Here is a 16,406-nt window from a genome sequence, read left to right as displayed (position 1 = left end):
TAGATGCAGTGAATGGTTGCAGTGTCTGATGCTTTGTCTTCTACTGATTGCAGAGTTTGATATAAAGCGTACTAGGCTTTGTCCACAAAATGCCTATCGATTTATCAGTTCAATTCCCTGCAGATTCGATTGATCTGCAAAGAATGGACATTGTGGGTAAATCAAATCGATGGACATTCGGTTGATTTTTGACTGAAAAGATCTAGGTAGATTGGGGTTGGGGTAGCAGCAGCGGTATATTGGCTATAGTGTTGCATTGTACAACGCTGCAGTTCGATTTATTTTCAATAGTTTCACTGATGGATTCTTGGAAATCTATGTGTAGTGTGTAGAATCATTTAATTTATTCCTGAATCTATTTGCTTCAAAGAGTAAGCGATCATTCTGCCACATTAGACCCATTGGCAATCGCCAGGTCATTAAAAGTGTATAAACCAGGGCTGTGGAGTCAGTACAAAAATCTTTCGACTCCTCAGTATATGAAACCACGACTCCGACTCCGGGTACCCAAAATGGCTCCGACTCCTCGACTCTGACTCCTTAGTCTAATACTTACCAGGGCTGTGGATTTTGTACAAAAATCATCCGACTGCAGACTCCGACTCCTCAGTTTATGAAATCAACGACTACGACTCCCGGGGCCTAAAATTACTCCGACTCCTCGACTCCGACTCCGACTCCAACTGCGACTCCACAGCCCTGGTATAAACCACTGGTCCTCAAGAGATTAATATATTTTGAATCGTGAACATAGACTAGGTATAAAAATCAGATTTTCGGACTACATGCTTATTGAGGCGTGGCACTCAAGGCAGAAGCCTAAAGGTGGTCACACACGATGCAATAAAATGATCCGATTTTACGGCAATTCAATAAATATGATCGGATCTTCCGAAAAACATTGAAAGTTGTTTTTTTTTTTTTTCCCCCATTTGACTGAAAAATTTGATCGGATTTTTTAATTGATCCGGAATGCTGGAAATTTTTCTAAAGATTATATGGTGTGTTAGATTTTCAATTTATTAATATACACACCCTAGCAATTTTTCTTTGAGTTTCTATCCTTTTCATCATAATTGGGGGAAATTGAACATGCGTGTGTGGTACATTGGTCATATTTTTTAAATGTTACAATCAGCCATAAAAATGGATTGCAATTCTTAAATTGAACAGATATTTAAAAAATTGTATGGCATGTGGCCACCTTAAGGATCAAGTGTACAGACAGCATTGTTACAATGTGTCCGCAGTATTGGCAGCCTCCATACTCCTCTCTAATTGTCTCGACGTAGGTATTGGGTTGTAGGTTCTTATTTATTTATTGTTTTTTTTCCCCCAGGTTTGGACATCTTCACTATTCCAACACTAGTGAAGTTCTGATCTGAGTGGAGAAACTGGAGTGTGCCGGCATCATGTCCATAACGAACACGCCCACGAGTAACGATGCCTGCCTCAGCATCGTGCACAGCCTGATGTGCCACCGGCAGGGCGGCGAGAGCGAGACCTTCGCCAAACGGGCCATCGAGAGCTTGGTGAAGAAGCTGAAGGAGAAAAAGGACGAATTGGATTCGCTAATCACGGCCATAACGACAAACGGGGCTCATCCTAGCAAATGTGTCACTATCCAGAGAACGCTAGATGGTCGTCTACAGGCAAGTCGTGTTTTTTGTTTTTCCCACCCTTTCAAAAGTAGTAATCTTTAGGACACCCTCCAATCACAGCACAGTACCCCTGAGGTTACCACATTCTTCTTTAGTGTCACCTGAACTTTTAATCAAACCCTTAGCAGACAGTTAATTCAAGCTACACCCAGACATTTGGTTTTTCTCTGACTGAGCAGCTGGGGCAGTGCCAGGCAAACGACTGCTTGCATGCGCTGCTTCTCTGGCCCGCTCACAGGCGGACGGATTGCACTCCTTCCCCCTGCAATTCCCCCCCCCCCCTTTCCCCTTCCTGGAAAAATTCTGAGCGGGCAGCGGGGGATTTCGAAACACACCTCCGCTCACAGTAGTCCCACGTCTTCTCCGTAGCAACAGTGCGTCACATGACGTGACGTCAGGACGCGTCAGCGTATTGCACGCTGGCAGCCAGATGTAATACGCTGGCACGTCCTGACGTCACGTCATGTGGCGTCCTGTTGCCATGAAGACGACGTGGGACATCGGTGAGCAAGGCGAGTTTCAAACCGCTCATAATTTTACATGGAAGAAAGGGGGGTGTAATGAAATTTGAAGAATGCAGCCCGGGCTGCATAAACTTTGCCCAGGCCTGATCTGGGGTCAAAACCAGGATTCAGTACAAGCGTTGTGGTGCATTGTGGTATAATTAGTTTCCATATGGTGTAGCACTGCATGCAGCGCGTTAACAGTAAAAGTGAGGCATACTTTCAGGTGACTGTGTGCTTTACTGTACCCGAAGCGATGCACGGATAATGTGTGGCCTCACAGTCCCGATCCATGGCATTGCGTTCCTGCTGTCAAAAGGGAACACAGCACCCACTGTGATTGTGGCCTTACCGTTACTGCTTTCCAAAGGCTTCACAGTGTCTTTATAAAGGTGGCCATACACGGTACAAATTTTTTCATCCAATCTTACCAATTCTATGTAGTATAAGGGAACTGCCTAAATTATCATTTCAGTATATTCACTTAATTTACCCTTATACTACATAGAAATGGTAAGATTGTATGAAAAAATTGTACCATGTATGGTCACCATAAAAGAGATAAAGACAGCAAGACGTGGTTCCTTATAACATGCAAGGTGATAAGAACAAAAAGAGTTGGTAGAAACTGCTCACTCTATAATAGGACAGTGCCAGGACCGCCAATCCAGATGCAAACTTCAACAAAGTGATGCCCGCACAACGTCCATAAAAGCAGGTTTTTTTTTATTGTGGGCATATCCAAAAACCATCACACATCACACAACTGACATCTTTCGGACCTGGAGGTCCTTAACCTCCTCAGCGTAATCCGCGGCGGAAGATTTCTCAGCCCCCGGTGGGACGATTTGCACGCTTTTTTGCTTTGTTACACGCAGTTAGCACTTTGCTAGCTACGTGTACAAGCCAATCGCCGCCGCTCCGCGCCGATTCGCCGCTACCCGCCGCGTTAGAGGGCCCCCCCCCCCCCAAGACGCCTTGCGCAGCCTGGCCAATCGCCGCCAGGCTGCGCTAAGGGGTGTATTAGGACTCCCCCAGACGCCATGACGTGGATGACATCGATGACGTCATCCCGATCGTCGTCATGGCGATGGTGGAAGCCAAACAGGAAATCCCGTTCTGAGCGGGATTTCCTGCTTGCTCTGATTGTCGGAGGCGACCGGAAGGGGTGGGGCGCTAGGCTAGCTACATGATTTAAATTTTTTTTTTCTAAAGTGCTGTGCCGCCATCCTGGCGGTTTTAATAGACTGCCAGGGAGTTTAATGTCAGTTGTGTGATGTGTGGTGATTTTTGGATACATCCACAATAAAGAAACCAGCTTTTATGGACGTCGTGCGGGCATCACTTTGTTGAAGTATGCAAGGTGATAAGACGTATGATAGAGCAGAGTGTTCTCTACACGCAGATAGGCACCCAGTATAACAAGTTAGAACTCTTTACTGAAGAAAATGTGCAGAGATAAATCATACACCTCTATCAGTAAATGCGGCTTACTAAGAACAGAAAGGAACACAGAGTGACTACAGGAAATTACAGTACAATAGAGATCATTGCATCACATTACGGATAGTGACATCTTGTGGATGCGTTACTGTACTGCAGTTTAGCTAATAATGTAACTGCCAGCAATGTACACGCATTGTTCAAGCGTACAAAAGAAAAGGCAGTTGATGGAGTAATAATTTTATGTGGGGAGGAACTTTGATCATGTGTAATTGCTGTATCCTCTAGTGATGGTGTTTCAGATCAGGTTATCACCTCCTTGTATATCTGTAAGGTTTACTTTCAATATATTATTTCCTTAAAGGAGTTATCGGGCAAAAAAATGGCAATGTAAAAGACCTACCTGCTTCTGTTCACAAGCCTAATCTGAGCAGGATCGCATGCTTTATTTTCCCCACAAAGCTTTACCGGCTCTGCAATTCAGGCCGTTTGTATTTCCTGCCCTGGAAGTACTATTGCTATTACACTTGCTAAACTTCCCTGTTCTTTTACGTGGAACGCAGGGGGAAGTTGTTTTACAATGCGTGCTGCCGTACATTGAGGTACGCCTGCACACATGTACTGAGCCGCCGGAGGAGGGTTTGAGCTTGCCTTCGTCACTCACAAGCCAAATCCTCCGCTTCAGCCGCTGCCCAAAACACGTCCACTCCCTTCAGCCGCAGCCTCTCCTCGTGCGCGCTCTCAGCACATTTCATCCGTGCATGAGACGCGCAGGCAGGCGGAGGCTAAAGGGAGTGGTCGTGTATTTGGGCGGCGACTGAAGCGGAGGGTTTGGTTGGCGAATGACGAAGTTCAAAACCCTCCTTCGGTGGCTCAGTACACGTGCGCATCTGTATGCGAACATACGGATGCACGCACTGGAAGATCTCTGCGCCAGCGTCCGCACAGCTAAAATAGTTATACTGCGCCTGCGTTGCTAATGCAGTTCCGGGTAGCTGAGGACCTCGAGGTCGGGTTCCCGACCGGAGCTTACCACGGCAAATGGATACATTTCTCTGGGGAACGGAGGGCTCGATCCATCTACAAAAAAAAAACAAAAAAAAAAAGCTACACACAGGCATGCGTGTTTCAAATAAAAAACATTGCCTGATAACTCCTTTAAGCTAAACTGCAAAGACTACACCTCCAGTTCCGTTTATTTTGTATTTTGTAACATATGCTGTCTGCCCTGTGAAGCCATTATGATAAGGTGATGTTGTGTCCTCACAGGTGGCTGGCAGAAAGGGTTTTCCTCACGTTATATACGCCCGTCTCTGGAGGTGGCCAGACCTTCACAAGAATGAACTCAAGCATGTCAAATACTGTCAGTATGCCTTCGATCTGAAGTGCGACAGCGTCTGTGTCAATCCCTATCACTATGAGCGGGTCGTGTCCCCTGGAATAGGTAAGCAAGTCACGTGACATTCTGTGCAGGGGTGGTCAGGGGTTGTAGGGCTTCTAGCCAGCAGAGCAATGCCGGGACCAGCAAGCATGCCAGGAAATGTATTTGTTTATTATTATTAAAGTACATAGAGAAATTCACCCTGGATGTATTTTGAGAGTTTAGCCTGTTTAATTCACCCTCATTTGTGTCTAATCACAAGTTGTAATCTGATCTCTACCATTTGTCACATGACAGAGATGGCAGATAAGGCCATTTGAAAGCACATGATGTTAACAATATGTCTGATTCCATGAATCAGGAAGTAGAAACAGTAAAGATTTATTTTAGGATTTGTATCCGCTGTAACAAATCAGCTGTCAGCCAAAACCCCACATATAAGTAGATAAATAGTTGCTCTACTTACGTATGTATTGCACTGTCCACATTTTGATTTTAGTGATTTATCTACAGTAAAAAGAGAAAATCCTTCTTAGCATTTCCCATTTAAGCGTCGGTATTTTGAAGCCAATTCTGATGTAATTTCCTCCCTCCCTCCCTTCTGCCTGATTTGCCCGCCTTTCACTATAGAAAGTGCATTGTCTCAGCATGAGAAATCCTGGCCAATCAGAGAGGAACAGAGGTGTGGGAGGGGAAAACAGGAGAGAAAGAGCCTTCAGCCAATCAGGCTGCATTAGTTAAGTCTGAGGGGAAGTACAGAAGCAAAAAAGGACTACCCAGCATGCCCTGCAACTTCCTTTTTGTGTACCAAGTTTTGTATGTACCAAATGAGTCAGGTGGGGAATGATCATCTATCAAACACAAAAAAATGAAAATGGGGTTTAGACAGCACGAACACTGGGATAAACTAATCCCTATTGGCCCCTAAAATATAACTTTTATTAAGTCTAAAAAATAAGTATAACAATTAGGGCTATAACACCATCACCAACAACATACATCAAAAGGGGGGAATATAAAAATATTTAGAGCTTCTACCAGCCCTCTGCAGCCGTCCCGTGCCCTTGCAGTCACTCACAGATCCACCGGTCCCCCACCACCACCTAGTTGCGTTTTCACAGGACGCTATTGCGGATGGGAACACGTAGAAGGCTGCACGTGAAAACGAAACTAGCTGGCGGTGGGGGGCCGGAGGATCTGTGAGTGGCTGCGAGGGCATGGGACAGCTGCAGGGGGCTGGTAGAAGCCCCAGGTAAGAAAAAATGTGGTGGGTTTTTTTTTTGTTTTTTTTTTTTTCAATCCTGGCTTAAAGGGGTTCTGTGGGGGAACCTGAAGATAAAAAATGCCACTTACCTGGGGCTTCTATCAGCCCCATGTAGCAGTAATGTCCCATGCCGTCTTCCTCTGATGTGCCGTTCCCCGCCGCCGGCATTATTCGTCTGACATAGCCGAATAATGCGCGCTGCTGTTTCCGTCCTCGGAAGCTTACTGCGCAGTATGAATTCTTGTACTGCGCCTGCGCAGTAAGCTTCCGATGCCACAGGCGGGAGCGAGCAGGCCGGGCAGCCGCAGTTGGACGGCGTGATGCGCTAGACCGGGGCCAGCGGCGGGGAATGGCGGATCGGAGGATGACGACGTGGGACATTACTGCTACATGGGGCAGATAGAAGCCCCAGGTAAGTGGCGGGTTTTTATCCTCAGACCCCCCCCCTCCCCTTCCACAGAACCCCTTTTAAGTATCAATTTAAAGTGAAACTCCTGGTTAAGAAATAATTTCAGCTGAACATAGTTAATGGCATATGTTTCAACTTGCTTACATTTTTTTCTATGTATGTAAATCATGGGCACTACACGTGATTTTGCAAAAACTATCAGATTGGGTGTGGTTTGCCAGTAACTGAATCGGTGCAGGTGTAGAAATACAGAGGCTTCACACAGTTTGTGGCTAATTACTCATGCTGAAAGAGGAAAGTGTCTGGGCTGTGTGTACTACAGTATAGATTCCTGGCTCAAAAAGCACTGCTGTTTGGGCTTAGCTTTAGAAATACAGGACTGGCTTTCAACTGACATATACATTTTTATACCATTATAGCAACAAAAACAAAAGCCCAGCGTCCCCCCGCCCCCCCCCCCCCCCCCTTTCCTCATGGTACCAGTAGAATCTTATGAGCACTCTTCCCTTGTGGTTCTGCTTTGCAAGGCTTGAAATTCTGGCGATGCGGGCCGTCCTCTTTCTCACTAGAGGCTGGCAGTAGAGATCGCAAATTATATTCAAAGAATTCCCACGTGATCATGCGTTCACTCCTGCCGCTTATTCATGGCGGGATTAACACGTTGTGGTGGATTGGTGAACAGGAACATGTGTTCCCTGAGCCAATTGAAGTGCTTGGGAATGAAGGAACATGACTCTAATCAGGAGCCATGTTCATTCATAAAAATGAAGACACGAAACGTTAATATCATTTTTTTTTCTCCTGGAGGACTCCAAGTGCTTCAAGGCTGCAGCAACTTAGGGCACTTCTCAGGCAACCAGGAGCATTTCTGTTTTATGTACTGGCTGAAACGACAACTGAAGCAAGGGATATGGAGGCTGCCATATTTATTTCCTTTTAAGCAATACCAGTTGCCTGGCTGTCCTGCTGATCCTCTGGCTCTAATACTGTTAGCCATAGACCCTGAACAGGCAGTATTTTTTCCCCCTATGAAATGCATAGAAAATTAGTTACTGAAAACAAGTATTGCCCAGAAAAAGTCTCAATTATAATGAAACAAACAAATGTTCTTTTCCATTTAGGTGTGATAAAGTTATGGCCAAATGAATGGGAGCAGCGCTGACAGCAAAATCTAATGCTAAGTACACACTATGAGATTTTCTGGCAGATTTACTGTCAGATCGATTACTTCCAACATGTCCGATCTAATTTACAAGCATTTTCCGATCGATCCCCTATTGAAAAGAACGGCAATAGATCGGAAAATGCTTGGAAATTTTATTGGACATGTAAATAATCGATCTGACAGTAAATCTGCCAGAAAATCTTATAGTGTGTACCCAGCATAACACATGCAAGCACCACACCTCAAATCAACTCCGGCCTTTTATCTACAGAACTACTTGAAGACCCTGGTCTTACACCCCACTAGTGACCAGGCTATTTTTTACAATTAAGGCTGTCAGGAACCGGCACGCCTGCGTATACGGTTCCCGACTGCGGGTTTGACCAGATCAAGCGGGGGACAGCCTTATTCAAGCTACAAACAAGGCTGTGACCCCTAAAAAAAACTTCTTACTGCCACCACTAGCGGTTGCTTGACACGTCCACTCGGCTGTCGAGTGCTCAACACGCAATCTGCGTTTTCGTATTCGGGTCAGCTTTGCGCTTAGGCCGAATACGGGAACGCCACGCACCCACACACACAGTACAGTTGTACAGTAACACAGCACAATCAGGCACTGATTTGTAATGCAAGTTACACTGTCGTGCAGCAAAACCACTAACAGTCGTTCCGAACGATACTGTTAGCCACTCCCACTCTGCTGTCGAGCGCAGAAGTGCCCCATACACACAATGCAACTACAATTTCATATGGTAGTGTTGCTCAAGCATACAATTAGGCATGGACTTATACACAGCTACACTGCAGTCTCCTCTATGCTATGAGTGTTAGTTTAGTACAGCAGAAGTCAAGCTTATGAAATAATAATTTAATATTCCAGGAAAAAAGTGGAACAATGCAGAACAGAATATATACAAAAGATTACAAAAAACAAAATAAAAAGTTACAAAATTAAGAGTTTACAAAGATACACACAAGCGATTTGCTTACCAAAATAACAGGGATCAAGATAGACGAATCTTGGACTTGGGTTCTGTGGACGGACACCGTTCTGATTGGATTATGAGCCAACTTAGCTTAGACCGGCAGTCCGGCTCCAGCTACCGTCAGGAGTAGACTGATTTTAGGTATCTGTCCCCTGCTTTTTATAATGGAATATTTGCCTTGAGGCTGTAAGCCTGTTTGGACAGGGGGAACTAGATTTAATTACATCCTCAGACATAATTTGATTCCCAGAGATCTAACATCCTCATGTGAAAAGTGTATTATAGCACACACACAACAAAAGACTTCCTTAACATCCAATTTCCCCAGGTTAACGTGTATTTTAGTACATACATGAAAAGACTTCCCTAACATCCAATTTCCCCAGGTTAAAGTGTATTTTAGCACATACATGAAAATACTTCCCTAGTCCAAGTTACAGGTGACAAACACATTGACAGTATTGGCCTGAATAGCCATCTCCTAATTAGAGGCTAGGTAGACAGTCCCTAATTGCAGAGAGTTCCCATCTCCCAGTTAGGAGCAGACAATGGCCATTGAATGCAGGGTCAATTTACAGGATATAACGAACTCCAGGCAGCTGCCAGCCTTCAAAGCCAGACTGGCTAGCAGACAATCCCATATGATACAGTAGTACACAGCAGACAAAAATGGGAAAATGAAAATATATTACTGTATTATCCTTATCATAACTAGCTGCTATATTCCTGACAAAGGCCACTGCAGCTTTAAGGCCTCACTGCAGGGCCGTACAACTCCCCCCACCCTCCCTTTTCTGCCCACCAACAGAGCTTTCAGTTGGTGGGCTATGATCACTCCCAGGATGTTTATTTGTATATATTTTTTTTTAAAATAAATATGCCTATTTATTCTGTCTAAACATTTATGGACATAACTTTACATTTGCATGACTGTGTGGGTGGAGCCACCTTGCTCCTGTTTTTTTTTAGATCGTTAATTGTTTTTCTTTTTATTTTTTTCAGACCTGTCTGGGTTGACTCTGCAAAGCACTGGTAAGTATTGCTTTTACATGGTCCATTGTAACACTGCTTGCTTTTTTTTTTTTTTTTTTTTTTTTTTAACAGCGCTAACTTGAAAAGAAAAAAACTGTGTTAAGTGTAACAGAACAATAGCATCACTTTCATGAATGTTCTCATTATTCCACCGTCTGTGCTGAAATCGTAGACTGGCCTCTGTTTTCAATAGATTGATGTCGGGACTTGCTGCTTGCTTAGCTTTACATTCCTGTCAATCGGCTGATTCCTGTCGGTACAGGTAGATCGGCTCCATATCACCTGAGACTGTCGGGTTATCGGAGAAGAAAATTTATTAGGGCTGTTTCACACTGAAAAGGATGATTTTTGCTGAGTTTTTCTGCAATCGCTCACAAATTGCTGCATGCGGTGCTTTTGCAATCGCAACCTCTGCAGTGGGAATGGTTCCATAGGGAGCCACTGCACTACCCAGCGATCGGCAGTCACAGAGCAAACGCCATGGAATCACCCGCAGTGTGAAACATGCCTTAGTGTTCCTTCAGTAATGGTGATTTCTATATGCATGCTGGACAGGATCTCTTAGAGAATGTGACCCTGGTTACTGGAGGCTGTGTGTGAGCGACCAGTCTGTGCTGATGGGTGTTATGAAGACCATCTGTCACTTGTGGGCTTACTCCTGGATGGCAGGTGGGCTTCACCACAAGAGAGGACCCTATAATGCTGGCTGGGTTTCTGCCATGCTGAAGTCATCAGATTGTTACCTGGCACTTTCGCTCATGTACAGGAAGCGTTTGGCTGATGCTTTGGGCATGCTGGGATAGTGCTGTCTGTGGGCGGAGACTTTTTTTCTCCAGCCGCTGTGGCAGGTCTACACATGTGGTGTCCTTCAGATTCATAGAAGCTGGTCAGTCTGTGTGAGCTGCTTACACAGTCATCTGTCTGAGAATGGACTACCTACTGGAGGCAGCATGCCTGCTATACTGTTGAAAGAGTGGTGGCTTCTGGGAGCTCAAGGGTAAGGGGGTTTCATGTTACTTTCTGCCTGTGTGCTATGTAGTGGTGGAAACTGGTGTAGGTATTGTGATTGTTCTGTTTGTTTGTTTTTTGTCTAGGTTGGAAGCTGTGCAAGCCAAGCCCACATCCAAATGTTGTCCAATTATTTTACTTTAAAGGGGACCTGAAGGGATGGAAATATTTGGGGCTGCCATCTTCTTTCCCTATTAAACAATGACAGCTGCTGGACGTCTGTACTGATGCTCCGCCTCTAATACTAAGTCACTGGCCCAGAATGAGCTGCAGATCAGATGACTCTGGTGTGACTCCACTGGCTGCATGCTTGTTGCAGGGCTGTGACTCAGACACAACTAAAGCCTAAAGCTCAGCATAGCAGCCATGGAACTGGCATTGTTTTTAAGTGTATGAAGATGGCCGTCTCTGTATTTCCATCACTTCAGTTCCTTTTAGCTTCATGCACACATTAGCAGTCTGCCAGATTTTACATCTGCTAGCTGAAGAGCAATTTCCCCCCTGAGGAGGCTGTGCAGGCCGTGAACAATGGGGGTTCGGCAACCTTTGTACTTAGAACTAGTCTGCTTGTACCTAAACCTGGCTGCTGCTTCACTGTCAATCCGACGGAGTTGCTGGTGCAAGGAAGTCTCCGTTCATAGAGCTCAACATGCTTCGTGGTCTTAGTTGTGTGTATTTGTTTTTTAACGACGAATAGGCTTTATTGTAGAATATACAGCACATGCAACTAAGTGGAGACAGTGCATAATACCAGGGCAAAGGGTAAAGTCAGTTCATTTTGGGAAATAAAAAAAAACGATACATGTACAACTTGTCGGGCGTATTTGAGTACAAGACAGTCAATCACATAAGGGAGGCTCTAGAAAAGTCAATACATAATAGGATAGTAGGTGGAACAAAAAGCAAGAACTACCCATTAGAGAGAAAATACGATACAAGCATTACATCAGATTAAAGAGAACCTGTACTGTCCGATTTGTACTATAATAAAACGTACCAATCGAGTCACTGATCTCCTTGGTCCCTCTTTGCCATTTCCGCCACTCCCTGCCGCGATCCTGGCTTTAGACAGTGTTTACAAACAAAAAACATGGTCGCTAACCAGGAAGTTATGTATGTATGTCTCTATCATATTACAGTATACAAGTTTCTGTACTCCAGTCTGGGATTATTCAGTTTCTCAGCATGTGACAGGTAGCTCTCCCCCCTCAGCCTCACAAACTGCAACACAGACAAGCTGAAACTGAGAGCAGTGTCTGTGAGGAGTAAACAAAGCATACAGAGCCTGCAGGGGGCGTGCATAACTTGAATTTATTACAACCGAGGCAGCCCATTCCTCCCTGGGTCGACAAAGCTTGACAAAGAAAAGATTCAATATATTACAGAGACAGTGCAACTAGAAAAGGCTGCAGTAATCCAGACCACATTAGAACAGGTATAGGAACTTATAGGAAAGAAGGTAAAAAGGCTGACAATTGTTAGTCTCTTTTAGAAATGCTACTAAAGAGGCCTCCTAGGCAGGTTCCAATGTTCTTTCCTTTTATCCCAAATTTGATAAAACTTAGTGCAGTTTTACAGTAACTTTAATTAACAGGCGGTCTATCTATGCATGGCTTCCAACTAGCAAAGGCATGGGAAATGTCTGATGGCCACTAGCATGCAATGTCTTGTTTAGCGTAGAACAGAGTTTTTTAAATGTGTTTTGGTGGATTTGCATATATTTTGTCAGCAAAGAAGTGTGGGGGTACATAAGATAGGACACCCCATTTTGTCATGCAGAAAAGATGGGGCCAAAAGGAATAAACAAGACCAGACTGAACGGTAAAGGGCGACTCAGAGTGGCATTTGGGTCTGTGGAGCGCAAGTCTTATATTTAGCGGCCTGTGACAGTTGGGTACACTCTGTGCAATGTATAGCAATGGATCGGCCTATGCTGTTGCCAAGTAGAAGATTTCTTAACTGCCTGGGGAGTGTCCACCAAGTCCTGCGCGTCTATGGAGAGATCATCTGCTTCCCATAGTCTTTTAGGCCTTGTTCACATTAGAAATCACAAGCGCTAAGCGCTTTTGAAAGCGATTTTTTCCCTTCGCTTTCAGAGCAGTTTGCGCTTTCGTCCAGCATTTTTTTTCCTTCCTGACACTCAGGAAGTGAACTCTTTGACCTGGAACTGAATAAATACAATGTATTTATTCTTAAAAGTGCTTGGGAAATCGCTCTTCTAAAGTGCTTTGCGATTCTTTCATACTTTATATTGAGGCGCAAACGCTCAGGAAAAGGTGCAGGTATGGAGTTTCAGATTAGAAAGAAAGCTGATCGCTCATGTGAGAACACTCACTCGGAGTAACATCGCAGAAGCATTTTTAAAGCGATTTTAAAAAATCACCAGCAAAAAATCACCAAAAAAAAAAAGCGAAAATGCTCTTAGTGTGAGCAAGCTCTTAAAGAGACTCTGTAACAACAAAAACCTCCCCTGGGGGGTACTCGCCTCGGGTTGGGGAAGCCTCCGGATCCTAATGAGGCTTCCCACGCCGTCCTCTGTCCCACGGGGGGTCTCGCCGCAGCCCTCCGAACAGCCGGCGACTGTGCCGACTGTCAGTTCAATATTTACCTTTGCTGGCTCCAGCGGGGGCGCTGTGGCGACTTTCGGCACGGAAATAGACGGAAATACCCGATCTCCGTCGGGTCTGCTCTACTGCGCAGGCGCCGGAAACTTGCGCCTGCGCAGTAGAGCAGACCCGACGGCGATCGGGTATTTCCGCCTACTTCGGCGCCGAGAGGCATCAGAGCGCCTGCGCAGGAGCCAGGAAGGTAAATATTGCGTCACGGCTGTACGGAGGGCTACAGCGAGACCCCCGAGGGACGCAGGACGGCGTGGGAAGCCTCATTAGGATCCTGAGGCTTCCCCCACCCGAGGTGAGTACCCCCCAGGGGCCGTTTTGTCGTTACAGTTCCTCTTTAAAGAGTAAGGTATGCTGCAAAGCAGTATAGGAGGCAAGGGCTTTATAGATTCTAGATGAAACCAATTTGGTGTTTAGCAGGCAGTTCTCAATAAGGTAAATAAGAGGAGTTCTATATGGTAACGGGAGTTTGCTGAAATTGCGCAGAGAAGGCATGCTTAACCCATTGCCCATTTGCAACTACTTGACTTAAATATAATACTGTGTCCGGAAAAGGGAGCTGGGAACTTGAGCTTTTTCAGAAGGTTGGGATTGCATCAATGGGGAGTGTGGTTCTCCTTACTGTGAGTGCTTATACCAAACCCTGCTTACTTGCATGTATTGGAAAGTTTATCTTTGGGGATAGACCACTTCAGAATATCTAGTACAGTGATGGCTAACCTTGGCACTCCAGCTGTGACAAAACTACAAACCCCATGATGCCTCTGCCTCCAGGAGTTATGCTTGGAGCTGTCAGAGTACTGCAAAGCCTCATGGGGCTTGTAGTTCAACCACAGCTGGAGTGCCAAGGTTAGCCATCACTGATCTAGTACAACATGCTCCTCATCTTTGTCACAGTCCTATTCCAGGAGTTCAGGATCAAAGAGGAACTTTAGCCCAAGATTGAACTTCATTCCAGTCAGTAGCTGATACCTCTCAAATAGATCTTCATGGGGCTCTGTGTGGCTGATATTGTGGTAAAACCCCTCCCACAGTGTGATGTCATGACCATGGCCCTGACAGTCTGCTGTCTGTGGACCTCATTGCATTGTGGGAAATGACTGCTTTTTCCCAACTACCAAGAAAGCGTCATCTTATCTCCCTCTGTGCATAGAACTTTGTCACCACCAGTGATAAATCTCGGAATGTAAATCAGGGAGAGGAAAGAGTTTACAATGGGCAAACACTGATGAAATAATTTATAAATGAATATTGTAAAAAAAATAAGCAATTTTATTTATTGTTCTTGCCGCTACAGTTCCTCTTTAAAGTCTGCCCCTGTTGAGAACCACTTGGCAATCGGTTGCGTCTCTGCGTGCCATCATGTAGTATCTTTGAAATGAAAGCAAAATCCAGATCACATTCGCTGTTGTGGGGCTGCGTGAATTTAACCCTTGTTCTCTTCTTGAGCAGCACAAAACTCAATGATTGAGAGTAGTTTCTTGGCGGTAACCCCGAGACAGGCTTGGGATGGAAATCTGTAGCTCAGAGTGGCAATCCCGAGTTAGAAGCCATAGAAGGTGTGTAATGTGCAGGGCTGCCACAGATCTATCTAGCAGTAGGATTTTTAGGGTCTAAAAGCTTGTGAAAAAATTGCACTGCTTTTAAACAATCTGAGTGAGACAATCTGAAGAAGAGGAGGATGTGGATAAATCCACTGAACCTCCAGCTTCAAAAATAAAAATTCCAGCCAAAGGCACAGAATATGTTACATATCCAATTACAAACAGAAGAAGAATGCACTCTGCATAATAAGCTTGATCATGGTATAAAGCACCATCAAAGTAGCCCATAGTCCAAGTTTCGATGCTTTTTTTTGCAATTATCTAAAGATTATCAGTTGGCCTTTAAAGGTCTCAAAGATCACGCCGACCAAAACAGTACACATTTCTCTAAAGGGCCTGAAAAGCATCTGCTACCCTTGTTACTTCCACTGCAGTTTCATTTAAGTGGAACCAATTAGAAGAACAAATTGAAGCAGGTACGGAGAAGAGTTGCTTGCAGCTGGTTTAGCCTAGCTTATGGATGCAGCCAAAACAGCTGAAATTAATGTTGATCTATGGCTACAGTAGTGTGGTCTCAAAAGCCATGCTTTATTGTGTATGTTTTGTTTTAGTCCATATTTAGCCATCACTGTTGAACGGTGAGTAGAGAGAGACTGTTTCCTAAGAGAATAAAATCACCAGTGTAGGTATCTCTAATATTAAGTAAACCAACTTACAGATTTACTTAGTAGGAAAGGCTGGTCGGGGGTGCATTGTATTGACGGATTTAGTTTGGCTTTCCTCTCTACAGTAGATTCCTGGTTTCAAAGGCTCTCAGGGACCCTCTTCTGGCATTGCTCCCTCTGAGCTCCTGCAGGGATTGTTCAGTTGGTGGATTTGTTTGCCATTCCCTCAAAACAGCATAGAGACCGGTTACTATTCCACAAACCTAACTGGTTCAGTTTATGTTCAATATCTTGGAAAACTTGAAGAGAAACTCCAACCTAGAATTGAACTTTATCCCAATCAGTAGCTGACACCCCCTTTTACATGAGAAATATGATGCTTTTCACAAACAGACCATCAGGGGGCGCTGTATGACTGCTTTTGTGCTGAAACCCCTCCCACAAGAAGCTCTGAGTACCGCGGTACTCTGGGCAAACTGCCACAATGTAACAATGTTCACAGACAGGAATTAGCTGTTTACAGCTGTCTCTAACAGCCAAAACCGCTAGGAGCAGCTACATAACCTGCCCACAGTAAAAATGTCACCATGTAATAAATGTCAGAATGTAAATCGGGAGAGGAAAGATTTTACAATGAGCAAACACTGACTAAATCATTTATACATAATTATTGTAAAAATGAAGCACTTTTTTACTACATTATTTTCACTGGAGTTCCTCTTTAAAT

At 44.7% G+C, this 16,406-nt stretch overlaps 1 protein-coding gene across 5 annotated transcripts in view; it reads left to right on the top strand.

The window, feature by feature from the left end:
* Positions 1-16,406, top strand: part of SMAD4 (SMAD family member 4) — a 103,711-nt gene that overhangs the window by 28,262 nt on the left and 59,043 nt on the right. For all 5 annotated transcript variants that reach the window (XM_068251350.1, XM_068251351.1, XM_068251352.1 and 2 more), the window contains exons 2-4: positions 1,340-1,652; positions 4,877-5,051; positions 9,815-9,844. In XM_068251350.1, the coding sequence (XP_068107451.1) occupies positions 1,413-1,652; positions 4,877-5,051; positions 9,815-9,844 (445 nt within the window). In that variant the 5' untranslated portion in view covers positions 1,340-1,412. The remainder of the gene's footprint in view (positions 1-1,339; positions 1,653-4,876; positions 5,052-9,814; positions 9,845-16,406) is intronic.

This window comes from Hyperolius riggenbachi, chromosome 1, assembly GCF_040937935.1.
Source record: "Hyperolius riggenbachi isolate aHypRig1 chromosome 1, aHypRig1.pri, whole genome shotgun sequence".
NCBI lineage: Eukaryota > Metazoa > Chordata > Amphibia > Anura > Hyperoliidae > Hyperolius > Hyperolius riggenbachi.
The sequence above is the reverse complement of the archived record's forward strand: the minus strand, read 5'-3'. Positions and strand labels throughout refer to the sequence as shown.